This window comes from Cavia porcellus, unplaced genomic scaffold (genome assembly GCF_034190915.1).
Source record: "Cavia porcellus strain 051 isolate PalLab524CR breed Dunkin Hartley unplaced genomic scaffold, mCavPor4.1 scaffold_13, whole genome shotgun sequence".
NCBI classification, from domain to species: domain Eukaryota; kingdom Metazoa; phylum Chordata; class Mammalia; order Rodentia; family Caviidae; genus Cavia; species Cavia porcellus.
In genome coordinates, this window is record NW_026947496.1 from 16,780,033 (window position 1) to 16,807,897 (window position 27,865).

The window sequence follows — 27,865 nt, forward strand, 5'->3', positions numbered from 1 at the left end:
TTCAGAATGGCTCCAGGCCACCAGCCCCTAGAGCGGAACTGTTACTCAGCAGCAGGATTTCTGTGATCATACATGTTCCCATTTAGTTTGGCCTTTCCTTTGCTCTGCTTTGAGGTGTGGTAGGCAGGGGTAGTGGTGGCATTTCCTTTTGTTTTCATTGTTGTTGCAGATAGTTCCATGCAGGACATATATTCCTGTCCATGCTCCCTGTGTGAAACATTACGATCTACTGGATGTTGTGAGAACTCACCTGCAATGATGGAATTCTCTCAGTTTCTCTGTAAGCCCACTGGGAAGGATTGTCAGACCCCTGTTTGGGGCTCATGGCCCTAGTCCATTCAGAGCAGTACCCTCTTTGCCTTACAAATCTGGGTACAGAGCAGTTTGCATAATTGGAGAATGTAGCCAGAGACTCTTCTTACGTGAACTGTGTGCTTGGCTCTTCTATTCCTATTTAGCAGTCAGGAAGCATCTGGAACCTCCTTTTCTTACCAGCTTTTGTTCCTGTGGGTATTTGTAGCTTTTCTTAGATATTCTGTTAAACAGGTCTCTCCATTTTGGCTAATTCTTTGTCACTCTTAATAAGCTCTGAATTCTGGATACCTGAGGGCTGAGGGCCAACAGGAAAAGGAAGTGGGCCTCACCAAAGGCTGAGACTGACCACAAGGAATGATTCTCAGTGTTGTCCATGCAAACAGCTTTGTTCAAAGGCTTGAGAGCCAACATTTTTGAGAAAAGGAGGAAAATTTGCTTGAATAAAGAATTACTAGGTTTTTCTGAACCTTGTCACCCAGAAATTAAACGCTGTTTAGGATTGAGAAGACATGATTTGTGTTTTCAACACTCCAGCTCTCAAAAATACCTCCTGGCCTCCCATCCAGAAATGCTTACCAAAAAAGTCCTGTCTTGTTTTTTTTTTTAAATGGTTCTTGGGATTCACAGACTATTAATGAGCATGCATGATCCATCCAGTGTTAATGGTGGTCTCTATTTGAAAGCCTAATAGTAAGATCTAGTGTGAAATGTATGTAATACCTTTCTAACCCATATGAAAATCTAGAGATTAAAAGCAGATTTTGTCCTCCGTGACATAATTTAGGTTTAAATGTCCTCAGTCCATGCAGCTGAGATGCAGACTTTGTTTGATGACACTTCTCAGTTACTGGCTTGGCTTTGAGCACATCAGTGAAGCTCTCTTTACCTGGGAATATTTTAATTATTTTCTCAGCAGTAGTCTCATTTCAAATCAAAATCAGTCTTGGAGTGTTTATGGTAGTGTCAGCTGAGCACACTCAGTGCTTACTGCAATTAAATACACATGTTAGTCAAAGAGTATTAAGATAGCTGCCTGCTATGCATCACATGAGGGTTAGGATATGGTCTCCAGCCAGCTCATGGAGTCTAAAGGAGGAGAGTAGAAGTGAGCCTACCGGGACTGAAGTGTGTGGGGAGGAGGTGTTTCCACCAACCCATTTGTAATCATAAGCTTTATTATGGGATTAAGGGCCAGTAATATGCGCTGATATGACTAACCTTGAAACAGGTGCTAAAATGCAGAAATCTGTTTGGTATATAGAAATAAATCTTGAGATTAGTGTTATTCATTATGGTAGAACACACTTGCATTTAAGGTAAATAGTAATTGCAGTACACATTACTATCTTGGGCAGCCAGCTTTCCTCTGAAAATGTTCTTTTTTGTGTCTACTTTCTGTTCTGGCTCTAGGATTTGGCTGTTGGCTGGTATATTCAGAGGTTGTGAGGAGAACAATTAGAATCAGGATACAGAATTTATATTATAATTTTATGATAGTCACCCAGAGTTTTAACACAAGAAAGTGCAGGAAATCTATCCACAATACTAAAGACAGAATATTCAGCCAAGGGCCTGAATTCCATAGCAATGATGAGTCCAGATAAAAACCTAGAGCCCATGACAGGGCCTCCCATGAGTCTAACTGGAGGTCTAGAGCCCACGAGAAGGACTCAGCACCAGTTTGTTTGATTGGATCCACACTGGGAAGGCCCAGAGGTCAGCGGTGGAAGCTAGGAAGTCTAGGCCCGCGGGGTGAAGGAGCTGTGCTAATAGGTAGGTTGAAGGTTCTACACTGGAGCCAAGAAGTCACACTCATAATAAAGAGCGAGAGCTGTCCTGAAAAGTACCACAGCCATCCTCAGTGACTCAGAGGTCCCAGGCTCCTCTGATGATAACAGTTGAGTACATGCCACGAAGCCAGCATGTTGAGTTTGTCTTGGAGATTAAACAGCACATGTCTTCCCCTCCTGAGCCAGGAAGCGATGCTTGATGTAGGGCCAGAGCTTCTCTAGGAGAACCACATCCACCCTCACCAACAAGGGCCTGAGCTCCTCCCATGATAGTGGTCAAACTCACACTAGGGAAGCTAGTCAGGATGAGCTCCTCCAGAGAACCAATGGCTCAAACAGCAACACTTAGAAAAACCCACTACAGACCAAAAAAAAGTGTGTGGGGGGTGGGGATTTAGCTAAGTGGCATAGGCCTTGCAAGCAGGCAGCCGTGAGTTCGATCCCTGGTACCAATAAAAAGGAAAAAGACAAAAAAACCCAAAAAAACCAAAAACAAAAACCCACTGCGCCTCACTCTTCTTCTCCAAGTCTCTATTTTTCCTGGCAACTTTCCTCAGGTGAAACATCTACGCTCAGCACCATACTGATTTAATTCAGCTGGCATTAAGTTGCCCACCAGTTTTTAATCCATAACTGCTGGGGTCAGTACCCAGCAGAAGAGGATACCAGTGGTGTAGTTGAGGTCCTCAGGGACTTTGTAGGTGACAGTGCTGTGTTTCTGTGTTTGGTGGAACGTGCAGGGCTTTGCCTAAGGAGACCATCCATTACACCAATTGCTCTACCTGAGTCCATTGCTTTTCTTTAAGTGACATACTAAAACTCTTTAACAAGAGGTCTTAGATACCTGAATATTACCCAGTTCTCTTTTCATGGAGCATCACAAATAGCAAAGATGATTTCTACTGCTTTTTTAGATTACTATATGCTTTTCACATATAGAAAAATAGATGGAAGGATAGTTTACAGATGAGTCTAGGTTATTAAAAGAAAATGAAATGTGTGGATTTCTAACTAATAAGCTTACGTTTTCCTCGCAAATTTGAGTAGTTTTATTATATATGCTTTCTTTTTCTAGCATGTTGTATTTGGGGTCTCAGCAATTTCTTGTATATAATGAAGGAATATTTCTTCTGTGAAATTTTTCTTTCTTTTTAATGTTCCTCACTATGAGAAACGGTTGCAGTTTGCTTAGCTTGTTTATAACATTTAAATGAGGTAGGAATCATGAGTTATTCACCGAGAGAGCGTTCATACCTGGGTGTTGCTGGGCATTGTGGGCTCTCTGGAATGGGCTGTAGGTCAGTAGGCACTCACTTTGTGTTCCTGTTGCTCCTGAGAAAACGGAAGTTGTGCCTCCCCGACCAGTATGGACCTCTCTCACCCGTCCTTACACTGACACACATGCCCCAGCCTTGGCCTCAGAGGTATCCAGTCTACCCCCAAAAGAAACTGTGCAGTAGGAAACCAGGATCAGACCTAGAGTCCTCACTTTCCCTTATACTGTCTGTGTGCAAGATGTGGAACCTTAACATCTCTGCAAGTAAGGGAAGAGTGAGTTCATGCCCGCCACTCATGACCATCGTAAGGTTTCAAGACGATAGCTGACAGAAGTAGCCAGCTGGGTGTAAGATTGCCACTGAATCTGAGCGCTCCTTTCCACCTCCCTCCAGGAATCAGGACTAGCTTCCTTTTATTTGCCAGTTAAGTGACTTCTCCTGAGCCTGTTGGAGCACTCTGGCCAGTATCCTGCAGGTTCCAGTTCCTGGCCAGCTGGGCCCTTTGTTGATCTAAACAGACTTCGCTTGCATCAGTTTGCAGCTGGTGTGCCCTTGTTCTCCTCTGGGTCTACGAATGTTTTCCCAAGGGAGGCAGAAATACTGGTGGGGATGTCTAGGGACCAAGGTGAGCGTGAGGTTTGATTGTTGCATCTAGGTCTGTTCGTTGGCCCACATGTGTGCATGTGCGTGTGTATCTGTGTGTACACTTGCCTGCACACATATACAGGTTCAGGTATATATTTTATAATGAAAATCAGGACTATTTGTGTATTAGGATCTTACATTTGTATCACCTTTCTCTCAAAATGAGAATTATATAGTGATAGAATTACTTAGTTGCTTTATCTTTGGACATTGATTTCAGTAAAACACCATCACCACTGTTTTTCTGCATTATTCTGTCCTTAGCATATTTTTCACTAGAGATTGATAATGTATTTTAATGTCACTTCTTCCTATTTTTGATTGTATCATAAATTAATGCATAATAAAGTTCATTTCTCATATTTGATTTTTGATTTTATTTTTTATTTTAGGATATTTTTAAATTTTATAATTATACATAGGATGTTTAGGTACATTGTTCCAAAATGTAATCTTGACATCAAAATATTGTCAAAAAAGTCCCGCTTCTGGCTCTGTCCTCTCCCCTCCAGTAAATTCATTTAAAAATACTGTGGCTTACCTTTTCAGTTTTGTCTTTACTATGTATATATGCATGTGTGTGTATGCATATATATGTGTGTTTGTGCACACACACCCTCCTGTGATTTATAGGGAAAATGTAACCGTGTAGGATGAATATATATGTGTATATTGACCAAACTTTCGTATTTTTAATGGATAGGTAACTCAGTCTGGCTATACCTTATGTGGCAACATGCAATCTCCTACAGTTTTTGCCTTCTGGGGTAGAAAAGTTGTGGGAGCAAGCAGTACCTGAGTGGGTATTGCTGAAGTTACTTTATTAAGAGGGACTGTTTATAAATGTGTTCTTGGCCAGCCAGTCCCCCTTCCCTCCCTTCTTCTTGTTCCTCCTCCTCCTCTTCTCTTTCTGTATATCTCTCCCTTTTCTTTCTCTTTCTGTTAGCTTCTCTTTCCATAATTATACTTGCCCATAATTATGCTTCCGCAGTCTTGGAAGGGAATCTTTGTGGCTTTATTAAATACTGCTCTTTTATATAATCTTGCCCAGATGATTTATAGAAGGAACTGTCCTCTCTGGTTTCAGAATGAGCTCAAAGCTGGTGTGGGGGACTTTCCAAAGGAGAGAAGCATGCTGTGACGTGTGGTTAGGTCAGCTGGCATGAACAGAGTCTGTCATGGCTGGTGCTGGTACAGACTTGTGGCTGAAAGCAGCATTTGGAAACTCATGACTTCCATTTGTACCTATGGTAGTTTTAGAAGAGTAAAGGAACATGTTCTGCTGGTACCCAAACTGTGTTATGTCCATGCAGATTAAGATTGAGTAGTAGTCCTCTTACTGAGTATGCCTACCACGCTCACACGTCTAAGTAATAAAACAGAACTTGCTGCAAGTACCTGAGGTAGGGAATAATGTGTTTAAAGGGCCACCTAGAGATAGCTTTGTGTAATACTGTGTCCTTAAATTTAAACATCATTTTAATTTGTTTTTTGTGGCACTGTGGAGCAAACCTAGGGGCACTCTACTACTGAATATCCTCAGGCCTATTTACATTTTTTATTTTGAGACAGAGTCTCATTAAATTGCCCAGGCTGATTATGAACTAGTGACCTCCTGCTTTGGATTAGTTAGGATAACAGGTGTGTTATTATACCTGCTTTAAACATGACTAGAAAAAAACAATGCTCTGAGGATACCATCTATCATACTGAAATTTAAGATTATTTCTGATCTTTATGTGTGTAAGTTTTCCAGTTTAAAAACTTTGTGTTAGTGAAGAACATATGGGCCAATCTACATTGGAGCTCTTTCTGTGTCTAGATATCAGTTGTTTCAGTAATTTGAACCATCTTGTGGAAAGATGGTCCCATATAAAGTGTGTATGTGTGTGTGTGTGTGTGTGTGTGTGTGTGTGTGTGTGTAGAAGCTGAGATGTAGAGGGTTCATCATTTGCTTCATACCACATAGCTAGTAAGTGGCACAACCAGAAATGGAGCTTAATTTGTCTAAATACAGACCCCCTGCTCTATCCAGTAGAGGGTGTTCTACTCACTTTCTTTCCTTGAAATGCAGCTTCAGGGATCCATTTCAGCAGGGTGATTTTGTAAAGCTTCCGCTTTAGTAGATAGAATTGCTATGTTCAAATACATGCCAAAGTGGCCAGCAAATGTTACCTTGTGCAGACTTCTGCCCAGAAAACAATTTCTGGGAGTCACAGTGGAAGTTCTCATTGCCAGTTTTAAAGTACGTTGATTTTTGTCTTTGGAAAAACTGTGTATTCCTGTAATTGGGCTTTGTGTTTTCATATTTCACAGATGTCATTTTCCCCAGATCAGAAGACTTTCTGTGCAGCTGCTTTAATTTGCATCTCCTTTGGTGAAAAAAATCTAAAATGACATGTTTCTGTAGTATACAGGTGTTTCAGAATAAAATATGTAAGAGACAAGGTATCAAATTACTATATGTTTCCTAATATGTTAGTTTTTTGTGCGTGCCGAGACGGTCTGTGGTTTAGCAGGCCAAATTTTGCTTGCTCTTTGAATGTTGAGATGTCCTGATTGCCAATTTATGATTTGTTTTTAAAACAGTAGTGTTTTCTTCTGATCAGGTAAGAAGATAGAGTTTGCCAAAGGTAAAAGTAAAGGTAGCAGAAATGTATCATAAGCTATGGGGAAAAAAGATTATAAGAAAACACTTATGATTAATTGTAAGTTAATCCAAATGTTAGAATATAGCAGAAAAATACAAATAGGTACCTTGTTGTCTTCAGAAGAGGCGTGAGAATAGTAGACTGTTTTAAAGCCCTGGGGAAATAGTGTAGGGAGCACTCTGATGCCACACACACAAGGCAGGATGGTTTCTAAAGTGAAACCAAGGTGGTGGTGGAGGGACACCAAGTGAGGCTGTGTTTCAGGCAGGCTGTACCAACACCTCCCAACAAGAAATGACACGAGGGTTTATGAGATAAAGGCACTCAGTCTAACCCTCCCTACTTTCCAGAATGAGTCCAGTTAGGAGAAGTATTTTGGTATATAGTGCTGCTTCTGCATTAATGGTTATTATCTTTCCAATTAAGGATCTCACAGGTAGGATAAAAGAAGGAAAATATACATTTTCATTGTTCCTCATGTAGAAATATGAGCTATATAGCTTCTTAGTATCAGGAAAAAGTCAGTTATTTTACGTTTCTTCATTTCTGAGAGTACTACACTGGAAAGCTAAGTGCTTTTAAGCTCGTTTAACTCAAGAGTTCCTCTGCAAAATATAAGAAGTGCATTCATTTCTTTCTTTTGGTTTCACTGTTTTGAGATAGGGTCTCACTAAGTTAACAAGTTGTCCAGACTGGGCTTGAACTTGTGATCTTCCTACCTCAGCCTCCTAGAGTGCTGGGATTGTAGGCATGCACCACCATGCCCAGATGCATTCATTTTCTTTAACCTATCAATAGGAGTGCCAGTCTAAGGGAATTAGGGAGGCTGCACTTGGTTCACTCATTTGCTTCACAACTGTGTGAACAAGTTGATACCAAGGTTGATGTAATGGAAATCGTTGTGTGAAGGAAAGTGTATCATTTCTTTCTTTTTTCTCTAGTAGTAGATTTATAAGAAAATACAGTGCTTATTAATATGTGTTCATTGCAGAAAATTTGGAAGAACCATATACTGAGGAAAATTATAATTACCTGAAATTATGTCATGTAGAAATTACTGACAACTTGCTATTTCATTTACATGTATTTGTGTATACATATATATCTAGACTATGTACATACACATTTGCACACATGTAAGGGCATATGGCACGATACAGTACTTACTTTGTGATGTACCCTCTTTTATTTTAAATCACTAGTATTTCTCAGTGTTACTCAGATTCCTTTTACATAGCAGTTTCAAATGACTACATTAATTGTGCATCACATGACTAATTACTGTGGAAGCTTCTATCTTTTTTGCATTTTTCTAAGTAACAGGCATGATTTCATGGCACCACAAATTATTCGACAAAGAGCTGAGATGGCTCTTTCTCAGTAGAAGTCTGAGTATTGAGGGAAGGAGTGTAGCTCGCAGCTAGGGTACGCACTCAGGAGATCTTGGGTTGAGTCCCCAGCACCAAACACAACACAACCAATATCATTTGTTTGAGAACCTAATTCAAGATTCAGAATTTGCAGTATTTCGTTTTTACATTTATCCTGAAATAACTAAAATAAATCTATGCATTTTAAATGCCTGTTTTTGATTGCTGTTCTTACTGGCTTCAGTTTGAGCTTTCATTCACTCTTTTGTGAAAGGTAGATTGCTCAATATACTTTGCAGAATAGGATGGAAATTCTTGCTTTTGTAGTGCTTGCTGTCTGTAAGAAAGTATAATAGTAATTACAGAAATTGTTACACAGTTACACTTGTAATGCAGGTTACAAACTGAAAGTTACAGTGTGCTGCAGGTGTGTGTGTGTGCCAGTTAATCTTAGCTGTCAGTTTGACTGGGTTCGGAGAGCCTGGAGAGCTGACTGGGCCCTGGGCACTGATACTTAGAGTTGCATGAGCTGTTAGGAGGTGGGCCTGTTTGAGGTCGCCACTGGGGACAGCTTTGGAGGGTCTTTCTGTGCTCTTCCCTGTGTTCTGCTTCCTTTGTGAAGTGAGCAGCCTTCCTGCACCAGGCCCTGGGCTGTGATGTTTCTGTCTCAAGTCAACTGACTGTAGAACTGCAGCCTCAGAATCTGTGAGCTGACTAACCCCTTCTCCTTTAGGTTGGGAGGGCAGATATTTTGTCCCAGTGACAGGAAAACTGACTAATACATGCTTGAGGAATCTTAAACTGGAAAGAAAGGAAAACTCTTCAGTTAAAATAAATCTCTTTAATATTGTTGTCTCTTGTTTGTATTTAAAATAGAAAATCTGATTGCTTTATCTGAAGGACTGGACTTGTTTTACACTAGCAAGTTCCAGGATATAAATTGAGTTATTTCTGTCAGCATTGTGGATTTGAAGCAGGTGATTTTACTACCATGATTTAAAAAGACATTTTCTATTCTCATAGCAAGTTATACAAAATAAACAGTGATATAGATTAATATGCTTGGTCTGTAAAGCCCCAGATAAGCACCTATTAAGTCAGTTCTGTTTATGAGGTGAGAAAAGTGAGATGCAAAAGGAGACTGTGCATCATTATGGTGAACTGTAGAAAAGAACAGTTCTTATTAGCTCCTTTTATTGTATATTTGATTGCTCAACAACTTATCAGGAGCCATATGTCAGATAAAGAAAATGGGGGAGTTGTAGGGGTCCAGATTAGAAAAAATGGTGAGATAAAAAGGGATAAGTTAATGTAAACTCTTAGTAAAGAATCTAGAGCAGAAAATAAGTTTAAATGTGTTCAGGTTTTATTTGGAAGTGAAATTGAATTAATAAACTGCTAGCAAATAACTTATGCAATATGGAAAGATTTGAAGATGAAACAGGCATTTTTTTTCCTTTTGCCCAGTACTAGGGATTAATTGAACCCAGAACTTTTGCTCTGAGCTACATCCCTGGCCTGTTTTTTTTTTCTTTTGACATGGAATTGTACGAAGTTGCCCAGGTTGTGCTTGAACTTGTACTCTTCCTTCCACAACCTTCCTGTGTGCTGGGATTACAGATGTGTGTCACATACCTGACTAGGAAGAAAGGGTGTTTAATTTGCTTTATTATGGGAGCTTTAGATTGCAGGCATGTAATGTTCATAAAGAAAAGTGAAGCTGTGGAGAAGAACGCATGCCTGTAATCACAGCAGTGTTGGGAGGGTGAGTCAGGAGGATCACATATTTGAGTCTTGCCTAGATAACTTAGTGAGACCTTGTCTCAGAATAAAAATAAAAGGTGATGAACTCAGTTTGAAAAGCTCCAAGTTCAGTCTCCCGTAAAACAACACAACACAACACAATACACACACACACACACACACACACACACACACACGCAGTGAAAGGATTATTATATTCATGTTTCTTTCCCTTAACTTTGCAGTTGTGAACATGTTGCAGTACTTTTTTTCTCTTCAATAATTATTTTTAGTAAGTTGATTTTGTATATGGCCATCTTAAGAATTTTTACTCTTATCGATCGAGTTGATTTTCTTAGATTTCTCTGAGATTGTTGTATCAGCTGCAAGTAAAATAATTATTTTTTATAATTTTTATAACTTTTGAGATTGTTAAAAACTATAAATTATATTGTTTAGGACCTCTTATGATTTGTTATACATAGGTTGTATATCTCTTATCTAAAGTGTTTGGGACCAGAAATATCTTAGATTTCAGATTTTTTTCTGATTTTGAAATATTTGTATATACATAATGAGATATATTGCCATTGGGACCTAAGTCTCAGTATGAAATTTGTGTATCATATGTACCTTTTACACATAACCTGAAGATTGTACAATTTTAAAAAAAACCATGCATGAAATTAAAGGGAGTGGAATTTTCCATTTGTTGGCAGTAAGAAATTTTAGCTTTTGGATTTCTGGATGAAGATGTTCAACCTGTAATACTACTTTAATGGGACTGTTTCTTATTTCACAATATTGTAGTAATTGTAGTTAACTTCTTATAGGTCATTTTACATAGATTTGGTACTTGTGTTTTAATCATAACTTTCTGAGTATTGTACTTAGAATGGTTTGGAAACTTTTATCACTGTTTTCCTTTTATATGTCTGTGTAGTGAAATATATATGTGTGTGTGTGTGTGTGTGTGTGTGTGTGTGTGTGTGTGTGTATGTATGTATGTATGTATTTTTTCCCCTGACATCAAGCTATCCTTACTTTCTTGAGATTGCTAGTGCTTGGTAATGATACTTAGCCACTTTATATAACTCATATTTCAAATAGATCAATGAATGTAGATGATATTGTGATTAATGAAATATACATGTGTTTATAAAGATACTGCTTTGGGATATTTTATTATTAATATGTTTCCTAAGTCAGCAGATACTGAAAGTCTAGCTCGTGTCACCTGGACAGCTATAGATTTCTTTGTTACGAGAATCCTCGTACTTGAGTGGTTGGCAGCATGTCCTCTGGATACTTCTCAAATAGTCAAATAGCTTTGCTCTCTTCCTGATAGTTTTGTAGGAGTCTGAGATCCAGGTGATAATCTCAGTGTAATAATTAGCATGTCCCACAATCCTAGAATAAAAGACATTTGAACAATTTATTTCAGTTATTCTGCTGCTTTCTGTAACCACAGATGATCACTGATAAAATCTCTGAGGTAACTAATTCCTGAGTTTCACTCTGAGTTGCGTTATATATTTTCTTTAGTGTTTAGGAACAGTGTAGTTAGTGGTAGTTAGTGGTTATTTTCTTCAATGTTTAGGATTGGTTACAATGGCTTCTCCCTTGAATATTTGTCCTTCTTTCCTTTCTTCCTTCCTTTCTCTCTTTCTTCCTTTCTTTCTTTCTTTTTTTTTTTTTTTTTTTTTTGGTTTGTTTGTTTGTGGTTTTTTTCCTTTTTGGTATCGGGGATCGAACTCGCAACCTTGTGCTTGCCAAGCAGGCACTTGTGCTACTAAGCTAAACCCCCAGCCTGATACTTATCATTTCAGCTGTTTCTAAATAGTGTAGAATGTGGATAGAAAATTTCATAAGAAAGTTGGTATTTCTGTAGGACTTTTCCTAACAATCAATAATTATGATATATTATTAATTGTAAAATGTGCCAGCATGTCGAATGGTCGTGTCTAGTACTTGTGGCAAGAATGGCATCCAGGCAGTTAGATTCATCTGGTGGTTCCTGTGTTTTAGAAAGTACCTCTGCGGCTTTGGGAAGTTTTGATATTTTCCTTCGCCATTCTGCAGAGTCCAAAACCCAATATGTGATTCTAGAGTGGAAATACTTTTAATGCCACAAGGCTGCCACACAGTAGGAGGTTTGATTTGAGAGTAAAGGTCACTGATTGGGGTTTTGGCAGTGGTTTGGAAAATGATGTGTGACCCTTCACCTGTACTGCATTTATAAAGGTTGTAATGGCAATTCTGTGAAGGTTGGTTTTTTGAAAATAGCATCCAACTAGTTCTGTATTTAGTGAAACAGAGTGGAAAGATTAAAGAAAGCAGTTGATGATGTCAGTCACAGTTTAGGACTATTCCCAAGTTGCCTTGATCTCTTGAAGTTGATTCATAAATAAAATACTAAATTATTGATTTTATAGCCAAAAGGAACCTGACAAACATTTATTCAATATGTTTTGGTGTTTCTGATGGAGTAAATAATGGAGCTAGACGTTAGGGAAATAAGAATGAATAAAATAGAACTCTTGCTCTTGCAGTCTAGCCTGGAAGACAGAGCACTTGAGCAAATACCATACTTTGGGATAGTCAGTGTTGGAATGGAGGTAAGTTTGCCATGTTTCATAGTTTGCAGTTGCACATAGGAAAGCATCCTGGTGCATCCAGCTCCATGATGGGAGTGCTGGCACTGGCTTCCAAGTCTCTTGACACAAGTCACACTGGGTTGACTTGTTAAGCTTTGCAGAGGATGAATTTACCTCATAGATACATAGGTATGCATGTATTTAGTAGCTCAGTCTGTGCTAACAGCTGTTTGAGTTACATAGACACAGTTTTTGATGGAGTGGGAGTGGGAAGCAGAGATGCGATGGGTCCAGCGATTCTCACTGAACATTTAGAAGCAAAAGCAGTTCATAATGAGTACTTTTAAATCCAGTTATGTTGTTGTATTATCTAACATCTTACCATCTCAGTCCCAGTGCTCAGAATAAAGGCTTAGCTCCCTTTATGGCACTACATCCCTTTTCTTGCCAGAGTCACCTGCATATCTCTTCTTGTGCGGTTTACACTTGAACCTCCACATGCTGGATACTGACCCACTGTGGTTTTCCATACTGTGCTTTTCTAGCTATCATAATTTGCCTGAATCTCTTTACTCTATTCCTGCTCTGCACAGCACCACACCTTACTTGAGATTCATCTGGAGTCATTCTGGGCAGCTTTCCCCATTATAGGCTTGACCATGTGAGGTACAAACTCCACTGCCCAAGTGGCCCTTTGTGAAAATGCCTCATCTCTGAGGTCCCTAAACGTCAGACGCATGCTAGCACTTTGGTACTTAGTAAGCGATTATTGAATAACTAGATGACAGTTTTTAAACTGCTCCTTTTATGGGACAGTACAATTTGTGTATACCCAGGTATTTGTATTATTTTAATTTAATGATTATGCTCTTAGATTGTTTTTCAAGTAAATATAATGATTCTATTTTCCCTTGGGAGAATATACCCTTTGGAGGACATAAAGGCCACCACATTTAAACTGTTCATTAACCATTGAAACGAGTGTGTTCCAATGCTGTTTCATTGGCGTTCTTATACAGCGATCACATACTGGGTGACAGTTTAAGAGAACTTGATATTGAGTGCATCCCATGGGTTAAAATGTATATTTTAAAATGTGTTACTTGTATACCTGTTAGTTATTGTTGCCATGATTTTAGAAGTGGAGATTATATTAGCTCTCCAGTCTATATAGCCATATGACGTGCAAATGTGCCATTGTATTTGTTTCTTTAAATATCTACCTAGGAAGCGAAATTTAAAACAATTAAAATGCAAGCTAAAGCTAATAACAGTTGAAGGATGATTTGTTATTTTTTGCTTCCTATAGGATATTAATAGAAATCGACTATTTGGTTCCAAAAGAAAAAAAAATTAAGAATATTAACTGACTTTTTAAATAAATGAATATCTGTAAAAAATAATGCATATTGATTGTTATTTAATTGTTTTGTGATAATGATAATAGAGGATCTTCCCCTCTTCTTTTGTATCTCTTGCCAGTTATGGAATAGTGAATGTCTTAACTGGGAAGCCCAGATTCAAAGCATGCTTGTAAGGCACTAGGTTGGTAATGAAACTCATCAAATCATAATCATCTTTGGATCCTCAGTCAGGTTATGTAAGTGTTCATGCAGATGAAGTTTTAACTCTGATTTTCCTAAATTGCTTTCCCAGCCATTAAATGGTTGGGAAGGTATTCTCAAATACAGATAAGAACTAAGAATGTACTACTGTTACTTTAAGAAGAAAATTATTAGGGAGGAAGAGGGGGCTGTTTTGATTGCTGACATTTGTGGCCTCCTTTCATTTGCGTAAGAGGTGGACTGGCTTCTCTGGGGCTGTGGTTGCCATGGAGAGGTAGTGGGGGAGGACTCCCAGGACTGCAGCCTGAGAGCCAGTCAGCCCCTGAGCTGCTCCAGAATGTGACTGTGACGTATGGGGCAGGGAGCTCAGGTGTGCCGCCACGCACAGATAATGGGGGATGACTGCCCTGCCACGGCTGGTAACGTGACTGTGCACATACCCCTGGTGTGACAGAAATGTTTGTTGCAAGTGCCTGTGAATTCTGTGAAGTGAAAGGATTGCAGTGTTGTATGTGTTCCCACCCTTCGGTGTGATTTTCTACACTCGATGTGGTTTGATGAAAGAGTTTAAACAGTTAAATCAAATGTCGACCCTAATGACAATAAGAAACTGACACCTCAGTGGCATGTTTGCATCTAGATAAATAATATCAGTATCAAGTCAGATAATTTGTGATAATTTGTGACTAATACACGCAGAAGATCTAAAATGGTAGGTTAAATTGTAACCAGAAATGAATGTGTTATTAACCAAAATACTTAATATATGAATGTTATGGAGCTATATATCTAGCTAATACAAGAAAATTAAACAGTGGAAGTGGTAATTTTTTTCTGTATCACATGTAAAGGAAAATCAGTTGGATGTTTTTAGATGAATTTTGATCATTGCTCTTGGTATATTTTGAAATATTTTTACATCAGAAAATTGTTAAGAGGAGGTTGTAGTATAGTCATTTTATGGCTTTTTTGGGGGGTTGGCATAAATAGTAAAGTGGGTATAATTAGTTTTTACATTTTTTGTTTCCTTAGGGATATCATTGTGGATAACACCTTTGTTTTGAAACAAAAGCGATTGGTAATTTTAGCATAAAATAATAGTTACTACTAAAAGAAATATTTCTAAGTAAAAAAAAATTTCTCCTGCAGAAGCATATTATGTATTAAATTTACAAAATAGAAAGAAATTTATTTGATTTCTCATTTTTCTGAAGAAATTTGAGAGCATAAGGGTAATACTACTTTAACAGCAGTAGAGTCTTTTGTATAGATGAAAGAGTACATTACAATGTTATAGGCATTGTCTACTTAATACATATTGTAACTTATTTTAACAGTGATAACTAGTTGCTTAATTTAATCTATGAAAATTTGCCAAATGAAGTCTTTGTTTTTAAATAAGAGTCTTATGTAAAATATGGGCAGTAGTGATACATAGTTCCACTGAAAATATTTGCAGAAATGAAAAATTATTGTAGAATTTACCTGGAAAGTACTATCTCAAGTTAAACTATTTTGGAAATTGTTCAATAGATAGAGGAGAATTTATGTACACTATAAGCATACACAATATATATGTATGTTTAAAACTATTACTCAGGTGATAGCCTTACTTGGTTTTCAACAATTCTATTTCATTTGAGACATTATAAAGAATAAATTATGTCCTTTTAAATAAGTTATTTAAGGATATGAATACTTAAAAAGTTACTAGGTTTGGATGAGAAAATTGACATTTTTATTATTTTTCTTAATTTCTGAATTGATTCTATGATATACATACTCAACAAGGAGGTTAGAATTAGTTTTGTCAATTATGCAAATTAAAAAGCTAGGAGGCGTAAAATGCTTGAGTATTTAATGGATCATTGTGGGTGAAATATCATGAGTGCCCTCTATATATATGTTAAGTACTGTTCTAAACACATTTCTTGTGTTCTTTATGTAACTTTGTAAGATGCTGTTGTCTTACCCATGAAGTTTCTACTGATGAATAAACTGAGGTTTAGAGGGTAATCTCCAGAATCCTAGAGGTAGGGAGGGATGAAGGAACGTTTGAAACCAGGTCCTTAATTACCATACCTTGCTGTTCCCTGCATGTTAATATTTGAAGAACAGCACAGGCTGGCATACTGAGGAAAGCTTTCTGTTTAGGTGTCTATCTTGGGGTGAATTCCAGGTTTCTTTCTTTTCCAAGTGACTTAACCAGTTACACTTCTTCTGCCTTCAGTTTTCTCTTGTATTTAACAATAGAACATCTATACTACCATGATAGTGCTAAATGTGAAGCTCTCACCCATGGTAGGACCTGTGGCTAAAAATATGTTCTTCTCTGTAATGTTCAAATACAAGATAGTAATCCTGATGTCTTACTGCCATTTGGAAACAGTTAATAGAATAAAAGGAAGAATAAAGAAAACATGATTAAAGTAATGTTGAATCTTTTTTAATTTAGTCAAATAATTAAGGATATACAACAGGGTTTCTTTAGTTTTTTGACCATTTATTTGAGTCAGATACCTTGTTGTGAAAGCTGCCTGTGTGATCTAGGACTCTGAGCAGAATCCCTGACCTGCATCTACTGGCTGCTGTTTACAGCCCTTCTGTCTTACTTGGAACAACCAAAAATGTCTCCTGACATTATGCATATCCCTTTGGGGAGCAAAATCACTCCTAGCTATTAACCATTCGGAGAATTACATAGGCAATAAACAAGTAAGCAAATAATGTGATTATAGATTGTTCTGAGGACATTGATGGAGAAAACCAAGATAAAAATACTCCAAGAGAGGATGACATAGGGAAGAGGTCAGCTTTTGTGAGCAGACACAAAAGCCAGTCACACAGTTGAGTCAGGGCTCCAGGTAAGAGGTGAATGTTCTCGACAGAGGCCAAGGAATATGACTTGCAGAGGGTTTTAGAGGGGAATCAGAAGGCTTGGGGTTTTCCAGAGCATTCCTTCCTGATAAGGAATAAAAGGCAGTGAAGGTTTTGGGATGTGGAAGTGAAGTAGTCTTGAGAGCTGCCATGGACCGGCTTGGCCATGTGCAGCTTTCACCTATGCTTTTTAGTAACCTTAGGCACAGAGGTATTGCAACCTTGGATCTTCATTCTCTGCCTGCCATACTTAAAACCCTCATGATTTGATGGTGTGGATTGAATGTCATGTTGGGGAGTGAGACAACTCAAGCTTTGGTAAAGAGCCACCTTGCATACTACTAGATCCCAGCTTGTCCTTTGCTAGGCTTCTGCCCTTGGTTGCAAAGCTTTCTCCTCTAAGGCATCTATGTGTTGAGTAATTTATTGGCCAGCAAGTGGTTATTTTGTTTTTGAGTCACAGTTTTGAAGTTTACAGACTTCTTGAATTAGTGTGTCCTTCCTTTGGGAGCAGTATATTTGTCATAGATTTTGCAAATGTAGTGCCACAATATTTCAGATTCTCTTTGTGACAAGGCCAGTGGGGACACTGGATGGACTTTCTCCTTTTCTCAGCAAGAAGCCTTGGCAGGCTGTTTTCTGAGGCTAGTTCAGTAAAGCCATCATGAACAGAACTTACTGGTCTTTTGTTAACAGCAGCAGGTAAAATCACCAGGAGTTGTAATTGCAAATTAAATGCTAGGATTACAAGATGTTTTTATTACCAGTTACTTCAGCAGTGTTGCTAAAAACTTTTCCTTTTGACAGAATTATGTTAGTGAAATTATGTGTATCTAAGCATGTCTGTTTATAGTTCCAACAAAGCAAAGTGGAACTTCTTTTTTGAGCCAGAACTGAAGCTTTTGGTGTGTAGGTCTAGCCTAAGATGAGAAGAAAAGAAAAGAGAGAGGCTGCTGTCCTTAAAGCTTCTCAAAGTTCTCATTTATCATCTATATCCTGACCTCCCCCTCTCCCCTACGTATGCACATGTACCCATACCACTTCTTTTCATTGGTTAGATTAGTTATTGGCTGCTTTATTTTTCCCTGGAAAGTGAAATTTTCAGTACACTTTTCCATCCTGATGCCTTTGAGTAGTATTTGAGACACTTGCAGTCTGTTTATTCCCTCTGTGAGCCTTTGTGGGTTCCTAGGGCTTTGCAGATGCTGTTGTATTCGGTTTTCCTATTCCAGAGATGGAGATACACACATAATGGAGAAGGTGAGGACTCAGTAAGGCCACAAGCCAGAATAGACACAAGATAAAAATGCTGCAGTTTGTATGGAATGTGTGATGCTTTGGAAGGCAAAAAATTAATGGTTTTCTGCAATTACTAGATAGACATTTCTGAGGTGAAGGCCTGGGGTAAAGGAGTGACCATGATAGATATTGATCATGGAGTTCATGATTTTGGAGAGTGATACAGATGTGAAACAAGAGTGTACATACTCTACATGTATTTATTGAAGAGGGCATGCTGTTGGTGTATGTACACTGTAAGGGTCCCAGTTAGGATCAGGACAGGACTTCAAGAGCATGTGATGTTAAAGCTCACGCATGAAAAGTAGGGCATTTGGGGCTGGGGATTTAGCTCAGCGGCATAAGCGCCTGCCTTGCGAGCAGGCAGTCGTGAATTCAATCCCTGGTACCGATAAAAATGAAAAAGACAAAAAAAAAAAAAAAAAAAAAAAAAAAAACGAAAAGTAGGGCATTACCAGGTTAGGCAGCATTCCCTGATGTACGTAAAGAATTCAGAGGCGTGTATAGCGCATCAACAGGACCCTGTCTGGGTTCACACCGGGCCTTTCAGCCTGATGAGCTCTGGGCAGTTTGCTTCTTTGTGCCTCTGGAAAATGGAGACCAACTGGGGTCCCTTCCACCTAGAAGTTTCTTGTGAGGGTCAAATAGGTGCATATGAATTCCTAAGAACAGATCCAGCTCATAGAAACCTTTTAGATTCTACCTGCCATTGATACATATAGTGCACTGCAGGGGTCCTTCCAAAAGGCAGTGGTGCATTTCTCCCTTTTTATTTTTATATTTTATTTTTCAGCAGCATTGGCGATTGAATCCTAGGCACCAAGAAGAAAGATTGTTATGATGGGTTCAAATGGTTTACTTGTGCTATCTCCCATCAGTTTAAGGGAACTGCACATGTGTTGATGCTGTTTTCTGATATATTTAAATATATATATCTTAGGGAGTTTAGGGAATACAGAACCTATTAGTTAACCCACAATAATTACATCATAGCTATCCATCATGTGGTCTGCAGTATTGTGACTGCAAAGCACTTTGAGTCTTAAGTCCAGTTGTATTTTAGTATGTTTTCCCAGCCAGATCTCTGTGATGCAGTTAACCTCAGAAAAAATGACAATAGCTAATGAATGACTGGAAAGCCAATTTGAGTTTTGCTTAGTTCAGGCCCATACTGTTACTTTGGTTCAGCATTCTTAGAAATGTTGGGATTAGACAGGCGGTACTGTTGTGAATGAAATTAAACTGTTGCTCTTTTCAATTGTAATGACTTCTCAAAGCATATGAATTTTTTTGGGTGCTTGGTTTAGGAAGATTTAGATGGGGAATTCTATGCAATGTAAATTTTGTCATGTTTTAGAACCACCTAAATGTGTTAAGGAGTTCATGTTATCACTGTTTTCTATGAGCTGTTATGTCAAGGTAGTAGTGAAGACAATACTGGATGGAGAACATGCACCTGTACCACCTCCTACCCATTTGACTGAAGCCAGGATTGCTTGAGCCTACAAGTTCATGTCAGCCTGAGCAACATAGCAAGACTATCCCCACCTTGTTAAAAAAAAATACAGTTCATATGTATGTATAGGACATAATGCGGTGGTAGATGTATTTCAAAGATACATGCTATATGCTTAATATACATCTCTAGACATGCAGGAGCACATGCACAAATAATGTATGAACTGTTGATTATTTAGGCCAGGAGGAGTAAACCTATATCAAGTGTATTATTTATTTTTCTTTTAAGACAAAAGATGTTAATGTGTGGGTTTTTTTTTTTTTCCTAAACAAAGATCCCAGTATTCAGGTTTAATTGCAGTGTTGGTGCTTTGTGATAATTAGGTGGGTTTTGGGTTGCAGTTTGGGCACTGCTCTCTAAAAGGTTCACCATTACTGATTTAGGTTAGTGGCTTTGATCAGTAATGCATGTGGAACCCAAATAATTTATTTTCCTAAAGTATAATTTAATGAACTTTAATCAGCATATTTGTTGATATATTAGTCATTTGAAGATCAGTTTAGGGAATTTATCTTTGAGTGTGTTAGTAATAAGGAGCTATTTTTTAAATTAATGATTAACCATTAATATTTTGAATCCTACAGTTAACTACCTGTTTTTTTTTTTTTTTTTTTACCATTTTCTGTTTTTAATGCAGTTTACTACTTGGTAATTAATATTATTTGCATTTAAAAATATACCATAGACAGTATTTGGAAATTGTTATGTATTTAATCTATTCATATCTGTAATGTGAAACTGAAAAAAATTTCTCATAAATGGAAGTTTACTGTTGCCATTTATTGTAGAGAAAGGATAATAATGACTGTTGAAACAAGGTAGCTAATTTTAATCTTTTTGACCTTGGTTTTTTAGTTTAAAATTTTCTTATGGCTATGAAAATTTACTTCTGCCCTGCTTCTGAATAGCTTGATACTGTGTAAAGCAGTTAGGATTTACTAGTTTTGTTGGATGCCAGTTCAGGGTGATGGGACCTCTCCCCTGCTGCAAGGACAGTGATGAATAACTCCAGCCTGTTCTGCCCCATTTATGGAGCTCATACTTGGGAGGGTGGGCTCAGTAGGGGTCAGTACTCACAAGAAAGGGATGACCACTGTGCTAGGGACATCAAAGTAGTAGGGACTGTAAAAATGAGTAGGGACCACTGGGCTCTAAGTTAGTCTCATGTTAAAATGCTTTTAGTTTATTTTGATTTTAATTCCCCATATAAAAATAATTTCTGTAGTTGACTAAAACTGTGAGACTTAGTACCTTGTTTTCATCTTAGTTTTCTATAAACCTAAATAAAGCTAATGTTTTGTATTTTAACTTACCATTCTTAGCAATTAGAGGGTTATCTTTTGAGCTGACTTCAGAGATTTGATTAATGTTTTGACTAAATTAAATGGAAAGAGTAATATTTTGTAATATTTATAATGATATTACTGCCCGTTAGTAAAAATTAAAATATCCTTTATTTGGAAAGAGGAAGTAGGCATTAAATATAGTAATTTGCAAGCATAGATAATATACCATTTAAAGAAAAATACTGAAAAAAAGATTCTGAGAGTATGCATACATATTTACATATGTATATGTACATAATATGCTTTTTTTTAAACCTGTAGATGAGCAAGCACTTACATACTTTTAGGAAATGAAGGCATTCAAGGTTCCTTATACATATGTATACATACCAAGTGTATCATTGCATATCTATGTATTTAAATGAGTAATGTTTCTTATTCAATATGAATAATACATGCACTTAAATTTTTAAAATATCAAGCATTATAGAAGTGTATATAATGCAAAATTAGTATTTTTTCCTTTTCTTCTGCTCTTTCCCCTTGTCATTTTTTCTAGAAATATTTGTGCTGTTATAAGATTGATTTTAAAGCATGAATACATGTACCTAAAAATTGACTTATATAACATAGTGATATAAGCCTTTATTATATTTAAAGGTTAGGATCCTCATACTCTAAAAAGTTATTACCCAAATTTCTGCAATTTTGAACTTAAATTGAAAATAAAAGACATACAAGTATGGGTAAATATCTTCTAGTGACCTGACCAGTTAGAGAGTCTGGTCCCGCTTAAACCTGGCGTGATTTTAGATTACCTTTCATTCTCACTCATCTGATTATTGTCTTTGTCAGTGTCAGGTTGATTTTTTATTTTCTTGCCTGTAATAGTATCAACATTAATAAGTAGTATAGTTTATAAAAATGGAAATTTATGTGATATATAGGCATTATTTCAGATGGCATCTGCATTTGAAATAATGAGAACAAAGCACTTTCAGTATTCTGTAGTGACAAAACATGGTGAAACACAAGTTGGACTTTCGTGTCCAGTCTCAAGCTGTTGATGGTGTGCTGTGTCAGTGTCCATGGTGCTTCTGCCCTGGACCAAGCCCCAAATTCATCGTCATGTCTGCAAATAGACTTTCCATTCCTCACAGATCTTTTGTGTGTTTTCATTCCTTTGTTCTTTGATGTATTGGGATGCAGTAAGAGATTAACAGCAGTTGGTACTAGTAAAATACAGCATTATAACAATATCCTATAACAAAGATTATTTAAAACTTATGGAGTATTTCTGGAATTTCCCATTTAGTAGTTTCAAACTGCTGTTGACTAAGAGTGACTGAGACCAGGGAAAGGGAAATCACACATGAGGGGGCTATTGTGCTGTTATGTGACAGTTGCGCACGAGGTGGAAAACAGCAGTAAAAGTGGGTCATCTGCCTTGAGGGCACAGCAGTGGATCTCATTCTTCCAGCCTCACAGCTGGAATCCTTGGGGCCACATGAGACTGATGACTTGACAGGCTGACTGCTCAGCGTTGAGTTGTCGTAGTGTAGAGTCGCCTCACGGTCTGCACACCTGCTTCTGCTGTGCATTCCTCTTGTTCCCCAAGTACCATGTGCTTCTGTGTTTGCACTTTTATCATGTTCTTTTCCACAGAGCCTTTCCACAGCCTCTGGAACTCACATCAGCACTCACACTTCATCCATTCACCAGGCTAGATGAGAACATGAAACAGAAAATGTGCTTACAATGTGGGAAGATTTTTGTAGTTGAAAATGCACTAGCTGTTTATAAGGCCTACTAGCAGACAGACTGGTATTGAACCAACTATTTTATATCAGTTTGTGTTACTTAAAAATAATCATTTCAGGTATTTTAAGACTTAGTGAAGTAATTGTCCTAAGAGGGTTGTATGAGTTCATTTTAGCATGGCCTTGAGCTTAAGGACATTTATAAATGAGTTAATTTTTTGTCATGTATTTTATAAGCCTTTTCTTGTAGTTTTTTTTTCTTTAATTTTAAAGAATTGAAGAAATACGCAGTCTATATTTGCCTTGTTGTAAGTCAGGGGTTGGCCAACCTTTTATGGTAAAGAACCAGATAGTAAATAATGTAGGCTTTGAGAGCCTCATATAATCTGTAATCTCTGTTACAAGTACTTCTTAAAGATTCTGTTTTCATTCTGAAAACTCATGTAGGACCTCAAAAAACAGCTGTTGGCTGGGTTATGCTCTGTACCATAGTTAACTGAGTCTTAGTATATGTAAACTTTTTCATCTGTCACGCTTTTCCTTCAGCCTAAATCCCTTTTAGCATTGCTTATGATATTGGTAGTTTTCTCAGCTGTCATGTATGTGGAATTAGCCTTGTGTTGCTTCCATTTTGAAGGGTAATTTTGCTAAGTGCAGTCTTCCAGGTAGCCTTTTTTTCCTGTTCAGTGTTTGAAGTCCCCTGGCTTACTTGCCCTTTGTTCTGAATTTCACTCTACATGCATCCTTTGAGGGATTCACTGAACTTTCTGGAGCTGTAACTCTACCCCTGCCTTCACTATATCAAAAGGAACTGTTCCAGAAATAACTTTCTGCTGTTTTTGTTACCCTCGTTAGTATTGGTGTGACTAACCTGACTCCTAATGGTAGTTCAGAAATTTTATTTTTTATTGGCTCCCACTCCTTTTGGGGGCAATAACTTTTATCACATGCCCATTATGCACTGTTCCTGATTCATTTCACACTCCAATGGTCATATCTGCTTAGTAACATTGTAATAATATGTGAATACTATTTATTTTAAATTCTAGAGTGTGTTCCTTCTTATGTTCCTTTTTAAAACTTTTGATTATGGAAGTCTTTAAATGATTAAAAGTAGACTAGTAAATAAATTTCATATTCCTGTTACCCAGCTTCATTTGTTAGCACCTTCTCACCAGTCTGGTCACACTCCTGAGCTGCTTCTGCCCTTCCATTTTGTTGTAAAACTAATCGCAGGTATATGACTTTATTCATGTGTTTAATTATATAAAAGATAAGAAATAACTGCTGACGTAATCACAATACCTTCATGAACCTCCTCTTAAAAGGAACTCCTAATGTGATCAGTATTTTGTCAGTGTTTTAATTTCCAATGATCTCCAAATAGGTTTTTTTTTTTAACATTTCATTAGAGTCATGACAAATAAGTTGTCTGTATTTTACAAATGTCTCTGTTTCTTCACTTCGAGGAATAGCAGACCCACTTCTGCGAGTCCTTACCTGGTGGCATTCATCCATTCCCTCCGGTCAGGCCTTACCTCCCATTAATTTTGCATTGAGGATTAAATTCCTAACGCATGAATTTTGGAGTGGACAAACATATTCAAACCATAGTAGATGCCCATACTTGTACAATAGATAATGAGTATAGTATGTCTGATAGACTTGTGGTAGTCACTCAAGGAAGGAAAGCACTTACTTGTTTCTTAATTAGAATCTGATCAGCTGCTCAGTGTCACATGGAGAGAAGGCTTTTCAGAGTCTCTGTGAGGTGCACGTAGAAGGCCAGGTGTGTAGTTTTCCTCAGTGGGGAATCCTGTTGAAGAGGTGCTATATATCAGCTGTAGGCCAGAGCTTGAATAAACTACTTTGAACCACAATATACAGAATCCCTACAGATGCCCTACAGGTCTTTCTTGCTGACAATGGAGTTTTCTTTGCATAGGAATTATCAGAGTCACATGCAGTTGGGCCTCACTCATAAATGGATAATAAAAAAAGTTTCAAATTAGTTATTTGGTGTCCAAGCAACATTTGCACTCAGTAATGTGATCTGATTACATTTTAAGGCTGAGCCACATTTAATTTGTAAGGCATTTGACTTTATCATTACCATAATGTAGAGTTGGACCTGTCAAAGTCATCCTTGGTCATAATGCCATTGTGTCTGGCCAGAGAGACACCGTGGTCACTGTTACAGCTCAGGACATCATGGGTACTCTTGAGCCATGGGAACCTGGGTGGTACTCTAAGGTTGCCTGCTCCTGTCTGCTTTCCTAGGGCACAGTGGCCTAAAAAAAGATCTCTTCTCAGTGAAAGTGTGCTAACTCAGAGCTGGGAAGGCTGTGAGACTTAGTTGTCTACTTGGTCTGAGGCAGAATACAAAGCATGTGAGTATTATTTACCTGAAACTGCTATTTCATTCAGTAAGAATTCTAGAAGGAGTGTGGTAGCATTCTTCTCTGACTAGTTTCTCTGTCTTTTCATACTAAAAATGGTTTTGGAAAGTTGGTTCTACCATTTCTTTCCTTTTCTTCTCCCATTTCTAATTTCCATCCTCTCCTTTTTTACTTGTGAGAGGTACTGTATGGATTTGCTTAGATCTGTAGTGATTCAAGGTACACCTTGCTTGCTGTCGTATTCCCTCATGGAGAATTACTGATTCTGTGAAAGATTATACAACACAAGAACATTCTTTAGGTAAGAGGATAGGGTTACCTGTTTGTCAAAGGTGGAGGTTATAAATATTAGCTGTAGGTTTAGTATCTGAAAGGCAGTACTGTTTATCTTGTTGCCCCTAGAGAAACATCTGAAAGATACTATGTAAAGCATTGCCTTGACTGAAAAACAGTTATTGAATTATATTTAAAAGTTTCAGAAGGTATGAAAGAATCACTAGAGTGGCATCATATTTCTTTTTTATTCAGTATGCATTATCAGACTTAGTGCTTCCATGCTCCATTCTGTGTTCCCATTGCTCGGACCTTCTCGCTCTACTCTGCCGCCAGCAGCAGGAAACCAGCCTCATCTTAGATTGTGTATTGCTCTACTAGAACCAGCAGTGTCAGATATGCAAGTTCAGTTGACTCCCAGCCTATAGTGGAGTTATCGTGGTGCGCTTGTCATAGTAGAGTCATCATGGTGGCTAGGAAGTCTGGGGAGGAAAGAGGCTACTGTCAGGAGTGCAGCGGCCCCTGGAGATGGGCAGCACCTGTGATCAGTCAGCCCTCAATGCTTAGTTTCTATATTTTTGCCTTACATAATAATGAAACTTTAGTTTAAGTCTTCTTTCTTAATAATAGTAGTTTTAAAAAATTTATAGGGGGAAAAATGGATGTATTATCTGCTGGCAAGGTTAGGACAGATAGCCAGCTGAGAAGCCTGAGCAGCAGGCAGAGAAAAAAAAAATTTTCCCCCAAGATCTACACTTCTTGGGTATCTCTGAACTGTCTGTAGATCTTCACTCTTAAAATGTACTTGCGTGCGTGCGTGCATGTTTGTGTGTGTATGAGATATATCTGTGGCCATATACCTGTACGAATCTATTACTAGGCTGGTGGTCCAAGCTGTATGTGCCCTGAAAATTAGTGTGTGGGGATAGAATGCTCTGTGTCCATCTTCCTTTCTTTTTCATCATGGTTACCATGACTACTTCTATCCATTTTCACTGCATCAGGAGTCACTGGAAACTGGGAAGAAGAAACCAGTGTTGACATACACTAATGATTATGTCAAACTCGTGGTGTGCAATTCTTTTGTTGTGGTATCAAGAAACTGTATTAGGACCATGTATTGGAGACATGTCAGTTTCAAATCTTTAACACAATGGTTGATTATGTTTAAGTAGTTTTTGTATTTTTTAAGACATTGGAATTTCAGCCAGAAATAGCTTTCTAGTTTAGAGCTAACATTAGTACTAATAAACTACTGGGCCCATTTTTTGGTGTGATACTTACTGAGAATGTATGCTTTGGCTTTGGATTGTGGAAAGATAATTTAATTAGATACTCTTAGCTAAGAAGTACTCCTTGATCTTTGCTCCCTTATCATCCTCATAATCCACTGATCAGCAGCTACTGTGATCAGTTGCTGCTGCTGTCCCTTCCACTTGACAAAATGCTGTTGCTGCTCCTGCTGTCCCTGTTACTTGATAAAAATGTGCTTTAGAAAACTAGCTGATAAGCCCTTTTTGTTGCATTTTATACAATTTTGAATTTTCACCGTAAAAATCTGAAATTTGGTGAACTTTATTTCTCAGGGTTGGCTGCATGTTCTAATTACCTAGGAAACTTTAAAATGCCGATTGAGTTGGTATGGTATGCAGCCTCACTAGCAAAACTTATACACTACTGTACTCTAGTATGCAGTGACTCAAATAAGCAGAATTTTGGGTTCTAGTGTTACAGGTGCTATATTAGGGTTATTATATAGGAGCTGGAATAGCAACAGGAAAGGGGCAGAGGGAGAGGAGGGGAAGGAGGGGGGTGTCTGTTACTACTGTGATACTGAGCATTGAACTCAAGGACTTTATTGATCTACATCCCAGCTTTTTATATTTTTTTATCTGGAGATAGAGTCTCATTAAGTTTCTAAGTTGCCCAAGTAGGACTTGAACTTGTGATCTTTGTGCCTACCCTCCCAGAGCACTGGGGGATTATTACATGTGTATACCACCTCATCTGATTTGAAGGAGGTTTTTGACTTTGTCCCTTATCTAGGCTTCTATGGGCTATGAAACAGTGGAGCTTCGAGGAATGAGACTTTGGGAAGTTGCCTGTTCTTCACTTTCTAGGAAATGTGTGCTCAACTGTAAAAGCCTGTAGTCTTTACAGGTTGGTGCAGGGGTGAAAAGATGTCCTTAGAACTTCTTCCCATTAACGGAAGTATATTTACGCACAGTGGTTTCCTTAGTTCTCAGCACAGCTGATCAAGGCTGTCAGGTGAAATCTGGTGATTACCCCCGTATGTATACTATATATGTTTTATGTTATAACTAGATGTCATAAAGAGACAAAAATAATTTAAAAGCCTTATTTGATGTTTCAGTGTATAGTAGATTCTTCGTAGCTTTGTATTATTGTAGTATTTTCCTGATAAGTTTTGCTGTCAAAATGTTCTTTGTGGAAAAGCAACATTGTATTTAATTGATCCATAATTTCAAAGGGGCTGAT

General features: G+C 37.9%; 1 protein-coding gene across 8 annotated transcripts in view; it reads left to right on the forward strand.

The window, feature by feature from the left end:
* Hivep1 (HIVEP zinc finger 1) overlaps positions 1–27,865 on the forward strand; it is a 149,539-nt gene that overhangs the window by 43,026 nt on the left and 78,648 nt on the right. For 2 of the 8 annotated variants that reach the window (XM_063259883.1, XM_063259884.1), the window contains exon 1: positions 10,930–14,372. The exons of 5 other annotated variants lie outside the window; for them this stretch is intronic. In XM_063259883.1, the coding sequence (XP_063115953.1) occupies positions 14,306–14,372 (67 nt within the window). In that variant the 5' untranslated portion in view covers positions 10,930–14,305. Of the gene's footprint in view, positions 1–10,910; positions 14,373–27,865 lie in introns of those variants that run through there. One more of the 8 variants, XM_063259890.1, reaches the window with a different exon arrangement.